The 18211-nt window shown below is 45.0% G+C and overlaps 1 protein-coding gene across 2 annotated transcripts in view; it reads left to right on the top strand.

Moving 5' to 3' along the window:
• ZFAT (zinc finger and AT-hook domain containing) overlaps positions 1–17908 on the top strand; it is a 162403-nt gene extending 144495 nt beyond the window's left edge. For both annotated transcript variants that reach the window (XM_080938952.1, XM_080938951.1), the window contains 2 exons: positions 849–979; positions 17147–17908. In XM_080938952.1, coding sequence (XP_080795078.1) covers positions 849–979; positions 17147–17386 — 371 coding nt within the window. In that variant the 3' untranslated portion in view covers positions 17387–17908. The remainder of the gene's footprint in view (positions 1–848; positions 980–17146) is intronic.
• The last annotated feature ends 303 nt before the right edge of the window (positions 17909–18211 follow it).

The following is an 18211-nucleotide window of genomic DNA, read 5'->3' as shown; positions in this document are numbered from 1 at the left end:
TTTGTATTTGGAATTTAGAGTGTTTAGCTGCAAGGTGTGCTGGAAATGGGGTTTTCAGTAGGGTCCCCTCCTCCATCTCAGGCCAGTTCTACCTGCTGCACTGAACATGGCATATTCTCTTTCTCCAGTCTCTTATTGGTTGGTTTGTGTTGACTCAAGACCTGCAGAAAGCCATGCATGGGGGTGTAAACATTGGCAAACACTTCGTGGCATTAGGAAGCACAGAGACCGAGCACTAATTTCCATTTTAGTAAATTAATGATCTGGGTGAAGGGGTACTCAGGAGGATTACAGATGGGCAGCAGATGGTGAGAGAGAGGAGGAAGGGTGTGCCAAGTTGCTGCCCTGGTGATGTGGGCCCCTGTCTTTTGACAAGATTAAAATAACAGTAAGCTAAAAGTGGTTTATAGTTCAGAAGCCCCTGGCTGAACAACAAGACATTCTTGGGTGTCCTGCCTGTCACTCGGCATGCTTCCACTGCCTGTCACCATCCCTTAGGAGAAACCCGCTCTGCGTCTGAGCATGTCAGCTGTTAATCCTCACAGGTGACACTGAAGGGCACTTTGTGTAACCACACTAAGATCCAGTTCGTCTGGGCTTTACTTCCATGTTTGTGATACAATTTTCCCAATGGCATGAGGCATATCTCTGCTTTTTGTGTCATCCCTTTATGGTTTCAGTCAGGCCTTGAACAGTTCTTGTTGGAAAGATGTCGTAAGCTGTAAAGTACTTCTGTAAACTCTCTGGAATAGGTATACTCCGTAGAATTCATGTCTAGGGGCCAGTTTTCCCTTGGATGCCATTCAGTGCAGAGAGCTTAATGGTGTCCTGTTGCTTCTCTCCCATAGGTGATCGACTTGACCCCACAGCTGTGAATATCCTGCAGCAGATCATTGAGCTGGGTTCAGAGACCCATGATGCTGCTGCTGTGGCCTCTGTGGTTGCCATGGCACCGGGGACAGTGACTGTTGTAAAGCAGGTGAGGTCTCTCTGCCCAGAAGCATTTGTCTGCTCAAGCCACTACCCATCTTTTCCTTTCTAGTTCCTCACAACGTCAGCTTGCCTATAGTAGAAATTAAGATGAAATGGGTCTTCTTGGATTAGTATGGGATTGTGTCTTGAGTGGCTCTGTTTGTGCAGATGTGTTAGAAAAAACACCCAGGTGTTTTAGAAGCACAGAGGAGACCCTTCATTTCCTTTCAGAGAATCAGAATGCAAATGACCATAATGAGAACCTACTAAGAAGTAAACTAGTAGGAAGTGTGGGGATAGCCAGAGATGCCCAGGAATATTTGCCCAGGGACTGTCCTTTTAAAAGAGAAACATCATCACTTTATGTTCACACAGTAGAGGAAGAAAACACTGAGCTGGAAAAAAAGGTTTGCCTACTACATTGTCCTGGTGTTCCTCTCATCCCCTCCTTCTCTCCTCTGTCCTCAGGAGAGACACCATCAGTTGGCTGGAATAGCACATGCACTAATCAGCTTCCTTTATGCTCATTTAATGCTTGCCTATTTACTACAGGCTTCACTTTTTCAGAGTACTTCACACAGCTACTTTAAAGGTATAAAACAAAACCAGCAAGCACATCAGAACCAGGAAACTATATACTTAAAATGCATACAGTAATTTTCTATATAGATTTTAGAATTTTGCCTGGCTGTGTGTTGTTTTATGAATCACTGGGTATTTATTGAGTACTTGGTTGTCAGACTGTGCTGTGGTGCTGGAGTTCCAGGAAGGAAACAGGAATAAAATAGTACACCATGAAGAATGTGAAATGCTGAACAAATGCAGAGCCAGTGCATACACCACAGCTGGAGGGGTCCAGCCAGTAAGGTTTGAAGGTTATTGTGATAAAGGATTGTTAGGCAAGATGTCTCTGAAATTTAGGGCATGGGCTACTGGAGCTTCCAGAACTTAGTGTAGTTTTTTCTGATTGAAAATAAGAGGAAAATATCAAACATTTAACTTAAAAGGGTGTTTGTGTGTGTGTGCGCGCGTGCTTGCGTGTGCATGCACACGCACACGTACACTCACACTTTTTCTTTGCACTAATGAAGACACTTTTTACAACAGCTCTGATATATGCTAACACTAATTGCCTTTGGGATTGCAATTTCACTGTTGTTTCCGTGACTATATTCAGTGCATGGTGAAACACATAAAGTTCATGCCACACAATTCTCTGCAGCAGGAGGAACTTCTGGTTTAACACTGGATTTCTTGACCCAGAGACAAGGCTTGTTCTGTAGAAGAGTATTTGAATTGGATGTCCTGGAACCCATATTCCATAATGAAGTTTCTCTACAGGTCTTTGATAGAGTTGGACACCAGAAAGATGAATGCTCAACTCTGCAGCATCTTGATAGAAAATATACATTATATTTTCTTATTTTTTCCTGTTATTTGCTAAGTTTTAGACTTCAGATTGTCTTGTGCATATCTTCTGGAGCTCCTCACTTAAACCCTGCAATGTAGAATCTTAATCAGGTACTGACTGGCATTGGGTCTCATTAGGGCAGTATTGGGAGTGTTTTGCTTGGTTTATACACATGGATGCCGAGACTTCAGAAGGGACAGCTTATTGTCATCTGTATCTTCTTTTGATGGAGAATATTGATTGGCTGTTACTCAGGGACATTATTTATTGAGTGTCACAGGCAGTGCTGCTATATATGAGGCTGCAAATTTAGAATCCTGCTTAAATATGCTTCTAACCATTGGACTGACATCCCAACAGAGGTGAAGGCAGATATGCATCAATACAACTAGTGTAAACACGTCCAGATTTGCACAGGAGGGGACAGTGATGCCCCTAAAGAATCTTCTTTCTTCAACCTAGAACTGCAAGTGGAACTGGGAATATACTCATTCAGGGTGACACTTGAAAATGTTCCCAAGAATATGTGTGGCATAGTCACCATCTCATGTGCCTGGCTGAGCCACCCTTTCACCTGTGGCTCATAATGGATAAAAATATAGGGAGGGCGGAAGGGCTGGATGGCCAGAGGATGGTAACCTGCCCACATCTGTAGCAGAGGGGCTGAAATATCTCAAGCCTTTGCAGGTGAAGGAATGTCTGTCCTCTGATTAAATTATCCCATCATTTAGGTTTACTTCGGCTGTTTTTATTCGGTTGATTAATTCTTTTTCTTTTAATTAATTACTGGCTTAGGATATTTTCAGTCAGGAAATGTGCTAATGAGACTGCTGAAACCCTGATGGAGGCCTGCCCCCATCCCCCTGCTGGGCCACCCAGTGCTGCCTCTCATCAGGAGCAGAACACAGGGCAGCAGTATCGAAGACTTCTTCTTGCTCCAACCCAAGGCAGCACACAAAGCAATTATCCAGTAAATACTGACTAATTTCGCCTGCACTGTTTGTTTCATTGTCTGATCATCTCCTGTTAATCAATACTGAAGAGATAAAAAGCAAGCAACTGTCATAAAAGCACATGAGCACATATAACAACAAAGCTTGAAATTCCTGTCACATGCCATAATCTTACATCTTTTAAAACAGAATTGTCTGTTTTGTGTATTTATTTATTTTGCAGGGTTCAAATAGATTCTAGGTTTTATATGTGCTCCTTTTTATGTATGTGGTCTATGCATATGCATGCATGAGAATTTAATGGGTGTGTGCCCACACGTATACCTCTGGAGGACAGAGGTTGGTACCACATGCCCTCTTCCATCACTCCACCTTTTCTCACTGATCCGGGATTCTGGTTGGCTTACCGGTTGAGCAGAAAGTTCCTGGGATCTTCTTGTGTCTATCTTCCAACACTGGGATTACAGGCATGCACTACCATGTCTTCTCTTTATGTGGCGCTTATGAGGTGATATGTTTTATGGCTAATGGTTTCAAGGGTTTCTCTCTGTGCTATTTTAGCCCCATCATTTGGCCAAAAGTACATAGTGAAGTAAAGTTCCTCACTTTATGGCACCTGAGCCACAGTGTGAGAGTAGGAAGGGCTGGAAATCTAAATATTCCATTCTAGCAACTGCCTCGTAATCTTACTTTCTGAAGCTTCTCCCTTCTCCCAGCAGAACTACCCTTATGGACTAGATCATCAAGACATGAGCCTTTGGAGACATTACAAAGTAGAGCAATAATTAAAAGTGGTGTGTCCCCAGTTTTCATCTGGACTGTGTGCTGAGAGAAGCTGCTCTACAGAGGAGCTTCCAAGTGCAGCCCCTGGCCTGAGAGCCTGTGTGCCCTGCAAGGAGAGCCCGGCTTGGCCTCTTACCTTAGCTTATGAGTCTGAGTGTGGCCTGAGACTGTAGCCAGATTATGGGCTGAGCCATACAGGAAAGGATTTAGACGAAGTAGCTTCAAAGTCTATTTTTATGCTATTATAAAGAAAACATCCTCTTCTGTTTTATTGTAATTACATGTCAAGCAGCCTGGCCCAAGAACCTTACATGGCAGCTGAAGTGCCGTTAGGTGGCTCAAGGCGAGCCTTCTCTTTTCTGGAGCTCAGAAAGGCTAGCTTTCTTTTCTTTGTTGTCCTTTCAGTGCAAATGACACAAAATAATGGAATTTGACAGTCTTGTTTGTGCGGGGCTGGAAACAGTTTCTCCTGAGGTACAAGACAGCCAGGGGCTAGAGGTGAAAGATAAGGCTCCAACAGGCCTGGCCCCTACTCTGGTTCTGTTTCTCATTCCTAGGCTGGTGTGACTTCATGTGGGTCTGGTATGTATAATGCAGGTGACAGCTGCTGAACCCTCGTAACATTAGCAAAGTGCTGACTTGTGTTCCCTCTCAGTCCCATTATGGCTTTTGTCACTGTGGTTCATCTAAGGGATTTTTGTAGAAGATTAAGAAAATATGCATGTGTGCATTTGTATGTGTGTGTATATGTTTGTATTTGTGGATACTCAGATGAGTGCATGTCACAGGGGTAAACACTTGCTGGGTTCTTGGAATCTAATGCTTCAGGATATCAGCAGATGTCTCCAGCCAAGTTTTACTATCATTGTCCAATTCCCAGCTCTTCTGTTTGCATGTTTGGTTTAGTTTGGTTGGTTCTGTGAGATAGGGTCTCACTTTCTGGTCCTGACTGGCTAGAAACTTGTTCGGATACTTCTGCTTCCTGCTCTTTTGAGCACTTGCATTTCCAACTCTTTGGGTCTTTTGTGAAAATGACTGTTTTCCCTGCTGCCCCATCAGAGTACTTTCTGTGACAGACTTTTCAGCTTGTGGTTTGGTTTTGGCTCATGCCTCGGGAACTTTGCCATAAAATTGACTTGATCACAAGTCCCTGCCAACTTTAATTTTATCAGGATCCTAACATCCATGTAGCCTCCTAGGGCACATTCATACTGTGCCTTTATAGAGCATCTGTTCTGTTGTTGTTGAACTGTGGCCTTCAGCATGGAGACGCTGGGACAGAAGAGCAGCTGACCCTCTCTTGTTACTTAGTGCCTCCTTTGTCCTCTGTAGACCCTCCTTAGCTCTCTCCCAGCCTTTCAAACCTCTTCTCTTTCTTCTTCCTAAGTGACATATCTTTCAGAGAGTTCTGCCCCTGGCATAATGTGTGATGGCTGACATGCCAAATGGTTTCCTCTCAAAGAACTTTCATTTGCTGAGCTCTGCCATGCATTGGTAGTTGCTGAAAAGCTCATTTCTTTGTGAAATCTTAGAAATAAGAATAAGCTCATGATATAACACTGAACATATGAGAAATGGTCTGCAGAAATTGAATAAAGGCTTCTGTCTCATTATGGTACCCTTTCCTGTATATCCCTCCGTTAGAGCTGAGGATGTCCATCTGCTGAGCATTGCTTCTCCCTTCCTTTCTCTAACCTGCACTTTTCCTACTGTGTTTTTTTTTTTTTTTTTTTTTTTTTTTTTTACAAGCTGCAGAATCCCACTTGAGTTTTGATACAGTTTGCTTGGTACCTATTTCCCGGTCCTCATCCTTACCCCTACTGATAAATTGTCTTTAGTCCCATCCCTTCTCTCTGCCACTTCACTCTGGGAAAGTATGTAGATGTTTGAACTCACTGAGTCTATTTTAGGTGTAGAAATAAGGCCAGGACGGTTCTCCTGAGAGGAAGAAATAGGGGATATGGTGTGAAGTTGCCTTTCTTGGATTTGTCACTACACAGTAGACCTCTGGCTCAGCCCTTGCTCTGAGCTCCCACTGAGCCAGTACCCTACATCCTGGCCATAGGAATTCCCCTCAGTGCAGACTATCCACTTCCTACCTCTTCCTCCTCTTCTGTTTCTCTAACCAATCCAAACGTGCCATGTAGGCATTTATTTTGGAGCCCAGGAGTCACCGTGTTCCTCTATATGTCACCTACCTACCAGCATGTTCTTCAAGTTCCACCTGTACAAGATGCCCTAAAACCTCCCTTTGTCCACAGCTGCTGCTCTTACCTAGGTTCTCACTCATCAAAATGTGATCTCTGGTGCTCGTAGTGTTGACATTGAGAAAGTTATTTTACAAACAGACACACACACAGACACACACACACACACACACACACACACACACAATCACTGGTCTTGCACACACCCTCTGAGTTAGACTATGTACTTCTCCAGCTCTTATAACTCTTCATAACCTAAGATGTGCCTATAAACTTAGATTAGAACCTCACTGTGGTCCTGCTAACTCCAAGGCCACCTGCCCTTTTGCCTCCAACCCCCCTTGCTTAGTTCACACCAACCTATGTCTGCCTTTTCTTCCTCTCCTGTAGAACTGGTTCCCACCGTGAGGCTTGTGCATCAGGTAGAGACATGGCCCAGGATGAGAGTTGCCTATTTGTATGTCTTAGCCTCTTCTTGTCAGTAAACCTTCATTAAGCCCTGAGTGGACCTCTTAATCCACAGGTCTTCTAGAGCCTGTGAAAAGTGACCCTGCTTTTTCATAGTTAGGTGACATTGTAGATTCTGAAGAAGGAAGCCTGAGCCCTAATCAGATTTGTGATTCATAAAGCAGAGAGCATCTCTAGTTAGCGACGGCCGTCTGTATATTTCAAGTCAGGGGAGTTAGGGTTGTTATAAGCTACCACCTTTCTGTTAATTTCTTAGGCAATGTATATGATGGGTATAGTCATTAAATAGTCAAATGAGAACTAAATACTCTATGTTAGCATTAGACCTCTATGCAGTAATTGCCATTATAAGGCCCTGGTCAGAGAATAGTCGGCAAGCATGTGTGGACTTCCTGCTTGCCCAGGAAGGGCTTCATCTGGAAGAACACTCAGTTTGCTCTCTGTCCCTATGCCCTCACTCTAAGCAGAGAGAAGGTGAGTGGGAGTGACTATTCCCTGCAACAAGACCTACTGTGCAAGAAAATCTTCTCCCTTTCTGAGCACTAATGAAATGTGGAAAGCAGCAGCATCCCCTTCTTCATCTTAGAAACTTTGTTCAAACCACACTTAGAATTGCTGTATGTATAGTTAGTTTTTACCACACTGAAGATCATTAACGGTAGGTAGGTGGAGGTTTAGTCTCCTAGGTGTCTCTGGACCGAACTCAGGGCCTGGCTCATTTCCCCACCATCGTGTATTTCTAATGATGACTGTGAGCTCAGAACCAAGGATGCTGAGCTAATTGGTCTGGAGTGCATTTACTGAGCAGTCTTATCATCTCCAGGCAGACTGTGGGTGCCTTGCTGTGTGGAAATCACGAAGGCATGCCTTCCGCAAAGTCTATGACATGGGTATCAACTTAGGGTGTGTCACGGTGGTTGGGTCTCTCTTGGCACAGTGGTATTGAGCTTTCACAAATACCTAAATGGGAGGTAAAGAATGCCTGATTTGAACTCCAGATCTCTCTCTTTATAATTCGTGACCTTGGAAAAATACTTCTCAATGAACTTCAGTTTGTTTCTCTGTAATATTTTATAGAATCTCCCCAGTGGGGCCATTGAATAGATTATGTAAATGAAGCAGTTGGCCCTGGGCTCGGTATGTGTTAAGACTGCAGTATCTTAGCTCTTGGCACTAGAGACACAGCATAGCTCCTTAACTCCTTACTATATATGTGTAGGATTCAATTATGAATGTTTTTCTTTTGATGATTCTATTCAGCAGGCAGCAGGCACTTATCTAGGTTCCATACTGAGAGCCTTACAAGGTAAAATGACATTTTTTCCTTTTTATCTTTTGTGATGCTAGTTATTGAACTCAGAACCTTGCCCAGGCTAGGCAAGTACGGTATCATGGAACTACCTCTCTAGACCCACCTGTTTCTTAGGTGAGTTTGTTGTGCAGCTCGTCCTAGAAGAAGAACAATTAGATTCACCTAAATTAACACATGCCTTTGGGCCCCTGTACAACCTCATGTTGAGTCAATTTGAGTTATTTTCACAAAAACAGTTCTCCCTGGGAGAGGCCATCATGGAGTGAATGTCTGTATCTCAGAATGCATATGTTACAATTTAACCCCAAATGCGATAGTTGCATTAGAAAGTAGGGCTTTGGGAAGAGAGTAGATCATAGAGATGGGGCACTCATGAATGGGACTAATGCTATTAAATTAGGTCTCAAAACTCCTTCAAGCTCCTTCAATTATCAGATTACATAAATTTGGCATGTGCTGTGGTGAACACAGTCTTTTCTAGACCCCAGCTATGCTGGGACCATGGTGTCAGCCTTTTCTTTTTCTGTTCTTTTTTCATGAGAAAGATATAAAAATATACTTCTGATATTCATAAGCCACTTGGTCTAAGGTGCTCTATAACATCAGCCCAAGATAAGATGGGCTGATTTGATGTGACTGATGCTGAGGAATGTGGACCAAAATGACTATGAAGGCACACAGATTTGAGAGCTAGGCCTCTCTTCTCTTCCAGAAGTACTGAAGAGAGGTAAGCCTGTGCATTTTGTGAATGGGGGCCAAAATAAACTCTTTTGTGTAATTGTATGTTTTTAAGTGCTCTTGGTCATGGTGTTTTATCACAACAGAAAAGTAACAAGTACACCTGCTGACAGAGGAGCATCCTTAGGATGTCCAACAGAAGGCAGAGACAGACCTGGCCAAGGCCTTGTTCCAGCCCCTACCCACCAGGCTGAGAAAATGGTGGGCAATGAGAAGTGGGAGTGCAGTGCTCTGGAGTGACTAGGTGGGTAGGGTGGAGATCTTTTCTCTTGAGAAACTGTAGAGCTATATAAAATGGTTATCTGACCTGAAGGGTTGCTATTAGAGGCAAAGCTTTACTTGGCTGTATGTCTGAAATTTTTAACCTGGAAAGGTCCTGTGGGAAAATCCTGGTAGTGATGTGCATTTGCGTGTACGGAGCATAAAGTACAGCAAAATGACATCTTCGGCAAGATTGTCTATGTATGGAAAGATGCTCAGATAGCAAAAAGCCACACATTTTCCCCTACTCTACCATCTGTTTCAGTGGGCCTTAAAATACCTCTCTGGTGCCTACTTTACCAGCACATATCGGTATTTTCTGAGCACAAAGTGTAAAGCAGGTAGGATGTATTTATCTTATGGAGAGTCATGTGCCAAGCATGTAGTATTGGTTCATGTGTTGGAAGGCCATCATTTGGGGATGGAGCCAGGTGTGAGCTCTTTCTCCTGAAGAAATGGTACCTCAAAGTAGCTGTGAGTGCCATTCCTCACTTACTTCTGAGATTTCATGCTGCTCTCCAAATTGCTTAAAGTTTACAAGACACAGGTCTCCTTTTCTCCCTTAGGTAAGTGAGGGCAGATTAAATGGGACGTAGACTCCTAAGAGAACTGTGAAATGTCTCACAGTTACTTAGAGAGACCTCTGTTCATTCTGCAGCAATTGATTTGTCAACTATGGAAAGTTTTTGTCTGTCTCCTATGATTCAGAGGTCAAGAAGTCTGCCCACCATTTTTCTCTTCCTTTTACCGAATTCTTTCTCAAAGACAGTTGATCCTTCCCATTCAGATTGGGTCAGGGAGCCCAAGTTGACAAACTTGTGTAAAATGATGACATTTTGCATCAGATCCCACCCTATGCTTCAAACACAGGATACAATTGTGGTTGGTGCTCACCAAGAGGCCCAGCATCTCAGATCCTGGAGATTGCTATAGTGACCAGGAACAGGTATTAGCAAGCTGCCATGAAAACTTGACTTTGGACTATATCTGAGGTGTGTGTTCCCAGAAAAGTATCAGCTATCTGTGTACTACTAAGAGAACGTGGTGAGCAGAGGAGGTGACACGCCATCCCCCCTGTAAAGGATGGTTGCCTGGCGTGCGGAGAGTCACAGCTTTGCTCCATCCTTGCATTCTGTTCCTTTAAAGGGCTTTTAATCTTCACGAATGGCTTCTTCCTGTCTGTGACTGTATTTTTGGTATTTGTACAAGTTTCTTGAGGATAGCATTACTTCATTTTGGTCTTGTGTGTGTGTATATATATATGTGTGTTAGAAATGTATGATGTTTTACCATAAAGCACATTCATGTATCCTTTCTCTTCAATACATTTGGGATTGTATTTATCTCTGTTTCCATGCAGGGGGCTCTATTCCTAAGCTAGGTTGCAACAGGGAATATGCCTGCTGTGACTCCCATGAGACAGATCTGCCTCTCTTCTGGGAGTGCAGGGGAAGAAATGGCAGGGTGATTACCCAAGCAGTGGGGAGACTCTGGCTGCTGGAAGGAGTATGCTCCTTTCTAGGGCCAAAATGTGCACAGGATATGGCACATAACTGCAGACTCTTTCTCATTTGGTTCTGTCTGAGAATTAGCTCTGACTGCCCTAGAGGTCAGGCATTTCAAGTGAAACCATTCCTTACATCCTTTCCTTCTATCTTGAAGAGTATGTGTGGGAACAATTGAGCACCAGGACAGGAGTCAGGCAGGAATAAAGTGACAATAAGATAGTGCTCTGAGGACATCAGCCCCAGGCTTGGTTTGGTCTTCTGGTGACAAGCAGGACTGGATAGTAAGTAGCAGGTTGGCTGCTAAGAGAGCAGAAGGATGACAGCTCACAGAGTCACCAGCTCATGAGCCCAGAGGTTTCATCGAATGGTAGGTACTGCCACATTGATTTTGCTACCCAAGATATCCATGTACACATGATCCAAAGAAGCAAAAACAATCTAGTGTTCTAAGAATACTACGGCAAAGAAAATAGAATTGTTTATCATAAAACAGTGAGAGTCCTCAGCCACAACCAAATACAGATTTAGAGGTCAGAAGGATGATAGTTTCTCTGCAGATATACAAACCTGTATGTGTGACTGCTTCTACTTGAAAAACAGTGCTAACTTGACTAGACTTAAGATGGATAACCGGCTGTCTTGTTAAAGAGGAATAGAAAATGAAGAGAGAACCAGAGGTGACATCAGGAACAAGATACCCCCTTCCCCATACTGCTTAATCTGAAAGTTGGAGAAGGCTTCAAGCCAAAGAGGCCAACCAGGTGGCCTTGAAAATCTTAAGAAAGTATTGATGTGTAGGTGTCAAATAACTGAGACCAACTCTATACTTCTGAGTCCTGGCACAGAAGGATGGTGGAACTATTTTAAGGTTCTCTCTTGCCATCAGAGCAGAGTCCACTATGGGTCCACCAGACACCAGCAATGCTGAGAGAAGATTAGGTCTGGGAGCGTTGTATTACACCATGAGTAGTACACTAATAAGAGAGAGAGAACCATCGGTATTTAGGAAGTGCATAGTATAGGCTCTACTCTGTTACTTGGAATTAAGTAGTGAACATCTTAGGGTTAGCTCAATCAAGGTTACACTGGGTAAAAGCCTGATCTTACTGTGCAAGGTTATATGGAAATGTAAATTCAACGAGTCTGTTAGACGTCTGAGAAGAGAGGACACAAATAGGAGCTCCCAAGAGCAAGGTAGGATCTTGGAAAGGATGATCGGGGCAGGAAGAAAAGGACAGGTGAAAGCTCAGGGACGTGTGTGTGTGTGTGTGTGTGTGTGTGTGTGTACCGGGCCCAGTGTTCAGTGTGGAGGTAGGACATGGGAAAAGGCCAGGACAGAAAGGTCCTTGCCAGTTCTAGAGAGAGCCCAGGTTTTATGATGTATTTTCAGAAAGCCATGATTGAGAAAGAACATGGCACAGGAGGCTTTGTGTTTTAAGTAATGATCACATGATCAGCTGAGGACCTCCTTAGCTCAGGTGAACCAACCCTGTTCACCAGGATTGAGGGGAACTACTGAAGGAAGTCAGGATAGGAACTCAAGCAGGGCAGGAATCTAGAGGTAGGAACTGATGCAGAAGCTATGAAGAAGTGCTGCTTACTGACTTGTTCCTCAATGCCTGCTCAGACTGCTGTTTTAGAGAACACAAGACCACCAGCCCAGGAGTGGCCCCACCCACAATGGGCTGGACCTTTGCTATCAATCACTAATAAATAAAATGCCCTACAGTTTTCTCTGCTTACAGCTCAATCTTCTGTATTTGCTTAATAAAAGTTTCCTCCTCTCAGATGACTATAGTTTTTGTCAAGTTGACATAAAACTAATGAACACAGACACATGTATACACAATTCCCTACACATCCACATGTATGTGTATGCAAACCCATCTTCCTTCCCATATTTTCTCAGAGAGTCTCCCTCTTTCTCTCTTTCTTTTTCCCTTCCTCTTCCTCTCCCCTCTCTCTTTCACACACACACACACACACACACACACACACACACACACACACACACCCAGAGAGAGAGAGAGAGAGAGAGAGAGAGAGAGATACAGAGACAGAGTTTGGCTCTTGGATTATTTATGCCTTTGATGCAGGGTCTTCTTCAATAGTTCTGCTTGTAAAGAGGGTTCATTGTGTTTTGAGGACTGTGTTAAGCATGGTTTGTCCTCTTGCTGGCATTTTGAGCCCTGTGATCTTCTTCCCATCACAGGGTTCTCAGTGGGTCTTGAGAACCAATTCTAAACAACAGAAGTGGCAAAAGCAAAGAGCAAGAAGTAGCTTCGTCCATTTCCTGGGCTGCAGACACAGGTACTTTCTTATCATGGACACTAATGACATCTAGAGAGAGGTGTTTTCCAAGGCATTGCTTAATACAAAGGAACCTGACTCAACTCAGGTTTTCTGAAATGTGAAGGACACCTGAGTTGTGCAGTCTCCTGGCCTGGCAGCAACAGTGGCAGAGATGATGGTGGTCTGGACTTTCTGCCTCTTGAAAGGAATTCAAGACAAAAACCCTTCAACTAGGATCCTTGAGTTGAATGCACTTGTCTGCTTGCAGGTCTGCATTGCCCTCAGGCTTGGGCATGAGGGCGTCATGTACTAGTAGGGTACTGCTGGTTGTATTTATTTAGAGATATAAACTAAGTCAATGATAAGGCAATGCCTTCTCACTCTGTCCCTCTGGTTTCTTCTCACTGCTGGCCAGCTGAAGTATGTCTCATCTTCCTTAAAGCATTTATTATATTTGAGCCATGCTGGGTCCAACTTTCCCTGGCAGTTCCAGTGCCCCATTGGCACTGAGCTCAAACTTATTTTAGTTGATGCTGCTGCTGCTGCTGCTGCTGCTGATGTGGCTGCGAGCCCCAGCACAGGTGTTTGGAATCTGGTGTCAAGGAGTTATTTGCCCACTGTTTTCAGAGCTCTGGGTGAAGGTATGCTACAGATGTGTCATGGTTTTTGTGGCCCTTGGTGGCTTTAAAGAGTGTTCCTATCAATGCCAGCTAATGAGATTGTTTTCTCCTTTCCTCATCACTGCTTCTGGGATTCAGCCCTGAGCTACAGCTTTTTCGTCCATTAATTACCTTTGTTTGCCATATGTCTGTGTCCTTGATTGTGTCTCTGGACTGGTTTGGTGCCCCAAGAGGGAGGTACTAGTGGTGTAGTTTCAAACAAGAACACATGCTCAGGTTGAGACTCCAAAGGTTGAGCTGCCAAGAAGTACTCTCTGCAGGCTTCCAATGGATCGCCTCTTTCCTCTGGTCTTTTTGTAGGACAAGTCATCTCCTCATATCTTTGTCCTGGCCAATGTTGGGTCCTGAGGATACAATGTATTGTGCCTAGTGCAGGGGAATGATACAAGGCTGCATCTTCCTTGAGGGTTCGTGAACAGGAGGGATATCAAGACTTTCGTGAAAGTTGGGAAGGAGAGGATTTAACCTCATGGGGATGGTTTTTATATAGACAGTGGAGAAGAGAGCAGAAGAAGCGCAGGAAGGAAGAACAGGCGAGGAATATGGAAATAGTGGAGTGATTGGAAGCCCCTGGGTGACATGGCATTCTGCACAATACCTACCCATCCAACAGAGGGACCATGAGATGAAGGTGAAGAGATGGGGTCCCACAGGAAGCTGCTTTACAGCAGCAATAGATCTGCCAAGGGTAGGTCACTAGCAGGGTGTAATCCTGGTTCTAGAACATCTGAGGTGGGCAGAAGTACATAGGACCTGACTTGGTGAATAATTTATACATTCCCGTGGATTAAGGTTTTCTATTAAGCTATCTGTGCTGCTAATACTTTAGCTGAAAGACATGTTAGATATAGCAGTGGGGGAAAATAGAGTATCTGTCTCAGGGGGTAATGACACTGTGAAAGCCATATTATTTCTGCTGCAGAGAACAGTTTTAAGCCTGTGCTAATAGATTAAGCTGCTAGAGTGATCATTTTGAACAAAGAGATGTACAAGCCACCTTTGTCTGCCTCGGATGTCTAAAGAGCAATAATTCTACCCTATCAATCTGGGACATGTGATACCATTAGTCACTGCCACACTCGCCAGCCGAGGAAGAAAGAGCTCTTGATATTTCTCATGCACACCAGGGCCAGCTCTTGCTACTTGTGAGCTGCTCGACCTTAGTCAAGTCACTGGACCCTTAGGGGCTTCATGGTGCCATTTGTGAAGAGAAAACATATTATGTGTGAGGAGTGAGAGTGAGGCTTGAGGGCGTGTTCAGCAAACTGCAGCACTAAACAGCTGTTAGCTTCTGTGGGCGCAGGGTAGATGTGCATGCTTGCAGAAATGACAGAGGAGCAGAACGCATGGGTCACACTTAGAATACTCAAGGAGCACATATTTTAAAACCTCATAAGCCCTCTCTGTAAAGCAGCCTCTTACCTCTGGCTCATCCTTGCTGTGGAGCTCCTAAGTGTGTAGAAGTGGTACACCCATAGGCAGCAGGTAGACTTGGGGATCCCCAAGTTAGTTTGACCTAACACATGCTTATGCTAGGAGTTCAGTGAAATGCAGTTCCCACCATCTGTCACCTGTTCTGATGACCAGCTGTGGTGTTCCATGCGTAAGAATCAGTGGATGGGTATAGTACAGGGTTTGCTGACAAGAGCAACCCAGGGACAGAAACTGAAGACCAGAAACACATGGAGAAAGGGCTCTCTTAATGGACTTCAGCACCTGGAAAAGGTAGCAGGCAACATAGACAGAAATGTTCAGCAGGATGGTAAGAGTGCAAGCATATGTGGGCTGAAGCCTGGCTTCTCAAAATCATCTGCCTTGCTTTGTGAAATGAAGGCTCAGTCTGTGTGAACGGCTACCGTCAGCCTGTCGTGAGTACAGCCCTGTGTATCACATGAGCTCATGTGTCTCTCCCCTTCTGCTCATGTGATACACTACAGTTGCCTGGAGTGTGCTGTATTTTCTGAGGATCTCAGTGTTTATGGCTCACCCTCCTTCCTCCTTATCAACAGGCGAGGGAGGTAGTCTGCAGCATCCTAATCTCTGGTTAGGTAGTGTCTTCCAAAATGAAGGAAGCCAGTACTTACCTCCACAGCCTTGGTTCTAGTGCATCTTCTCAAATACACGAAGTGGAAATAAATAGTAAATGAAAGGAAATAAATGTTTTGGTTTATAAATAAAGAAATGGCTAGATAAGTTAGCAGTTTCCTCTCAGAATAGCTTTGCAGCTTCTGAATTCTCTCCATTGCAATCTCCTTTTAGCATCTAACATCAGGGTGCCCAGATTCCACCCACAGCTGTCTCCCTACTCCCCAGTCTCTATGAGATGAAGCCCTCCATGCTTGAGCATGAACAGGCAGGGAGGGGAAGGAAGCTATCTCATGCCTCCTAGCCAGAAGTGTCAGGAGTATCAGGAGTGGGAGCTTGTGTGGCTGCCTTAGCAGTTCCCCTTTCCCTTTTCCCACCGGCCTAGAATGTGCCCCATACACGTATGGTGCGGTCATGATCTGGTTTGAACCACCCTGCCAATTCTCATCTCCTCGTCTTGCTGTCACCTATCCCAGCACCTGAGACCTGGCCGATATCAGCTAACAAACATTAGACACTTACCTGTGCTCTTCTAAGGTAGGCACACTGGTCCTTTCTCACAGGGGGGTAGGCCAAGGGTTGTAATGCATCTCTCGCAGGCTTCCTGGAAGTGCATCCCAGAGAATGTCACTCTTGTCACTGAGACCCTGAAAGGGTCTCCAACATCGCCTATGAGTCAGCACCAGCATCTTGTCTGTTTTTCAGCCCATCCCTTAGTTTTGCAATCTCTGTTCTCAGTTCTTCCTAAATTGGTCTCCTATACCTCTTCTCTGGTTAAAGATGGTTATTTTTACAAATTACAAACAGCCCAGAAGTGATTGATACTCAGGGACATGACACCTTAGCATTGATAGGAATTTGACCTCTTTTGGACTCTGCAGTCTGCGAGCAATTGAGAAAGTCCTGGCTGTTGAAACCAGCTGCTTTTCTCCACTGTCAGTGTTCCCTGACCTCCCCTGCCCAGCCCTGTGGCAACATGCATCTTTTGGCAGACCTCCAAAGAATTGCCAGGCATCCACATTGACTGACAGCCCCTGGGGACTGTAGCATTTGAAGAGGGACTCCCAGAGTAATAAGAACAAAGAAATCAGGAAAAACTTAGGCACTTTTTCAGTATCACATGGAGGGACCAGCTGCATACTTTTAGGAACCTCTCATTCTGTCCTGTATGCATGTGCATTCATTAACCCCATGGTGCCTTCTAACCCTCATGCTCTGTAACTCCACACCTTGCAGAAGTCAGATGAGGTAGCTTGGTGTCTGGATGAGAGTTTGTGTTTGCAGTATGGACGCTTCCATTTGCAGCATGGGAAAGACCTGACCTTGTCACTCTGTCATGGAGTCTCATTCTCCTCTTTCATGGAAAGGGACAAGACAGTGCAGCATTGATGAGAAGATTGCGTGCAGCTCCCAAGGCCACATTTCTGATGTTGACATTATTGCTGAACCCGTGTCACCTTTTGCTTTCCCTCGTAGGTCACTGAAGAGGAGCCCAGTTCCAACCACACAGTCATGATCCAGGAGACTCTGCAGCAGGCCTCTGTGGAGCTGGCCGAGCAGCACCATCTGGTGGTGTCCTCTGATGACGTGGAGGGCATCGAGACAGTGACGGTGTACACACAGGGTGGGGAAGCCTCAGAGTTCATTGTGTATGTGCAAGAGGCTGTACAACCTGTGGAGGAGCAGGTTGGGGAGCAGCTGGCCCCAGAACTCTAGAGAACCCCTGCCTCCTGTGGCAGCCAGCCTTTCTGGGCCTAGAGACTACCTAAGCCACCAGGCCCACCCTTGTTCTTCTTGCCTACTGGCCCAGATAGAGTTCTCTATACTGTCCTCTATGTGGTCAACGCCAGCACATCACCAGCAATACAGAACCCCAGTTGTCAGTACCTCCTGACCCAGGACCCAGGAAGGTTTCCAGAAGACCTCCCCATCAGCTCTCCTGCCCTACCCCTTACTTGCTTCAAGATCCAGAGACTCCTCTCCCTATCAGCATCTTTTTTCATTACAACCCTAGGCCTTTGTGTCCCCACCTTCCACCGCTGGTGCTCATCCTTGGCTGGGCCCACTGTGCTGTCTGTGAGAGGAGACAGACGTCACACAGCAAGTGGCCTTATGTCTTTTGAGTTAACCCTGGGTAGGGAGGGCAGGACCATCCAAACATTCTCCACTGATGCCCTGCCCCCCTCAGTGCAGGGACACTGGGAACAAATGAGTGGCCCACAGTCCTCTATAACAAGGGCCCAGCTTGGAATTCTTTTGCTTTTAAAATAAATGCATTTTCTCTTTCACCTCCCCTCCATTCAGGGAGGTGGGTGAAATAAAAGCAGTTGTGCCTGTTCCTTGTCCTTCTTGGGGGCAGTTTATGCTTCCTCTATGAAGTCCCTTCTCCCAGGGGAGTTGTGTGCAAGGTGCAGACTGACACAGATAATGCACTTCTTGTTAGCATCCCAGTTGCCCCGCACCTCACCCTGCAGGACCTTCTAGCACTTGCGGGAGAACACTTCAGCAGGAAGCCAAGTGAGGTCTTGGCATGGAGGAGAT

The sequence above is a fragment of the Micromys minutus genome (assembly GCF_963924665.1).
Source record: "Micromys minutus genome assembly, chromosome: 27".
Lineage (NCBI taxonomy): Eukaryota > Metazoa > Chordata > Mammalia > Rodentia > Muridae > Micromys > Micromys minutus.
The sequence above is the reverse complement of the archived record's forward strand: the minus strand, read 5'-3'. Positions and strand labels throughout refer to the sequence as shown.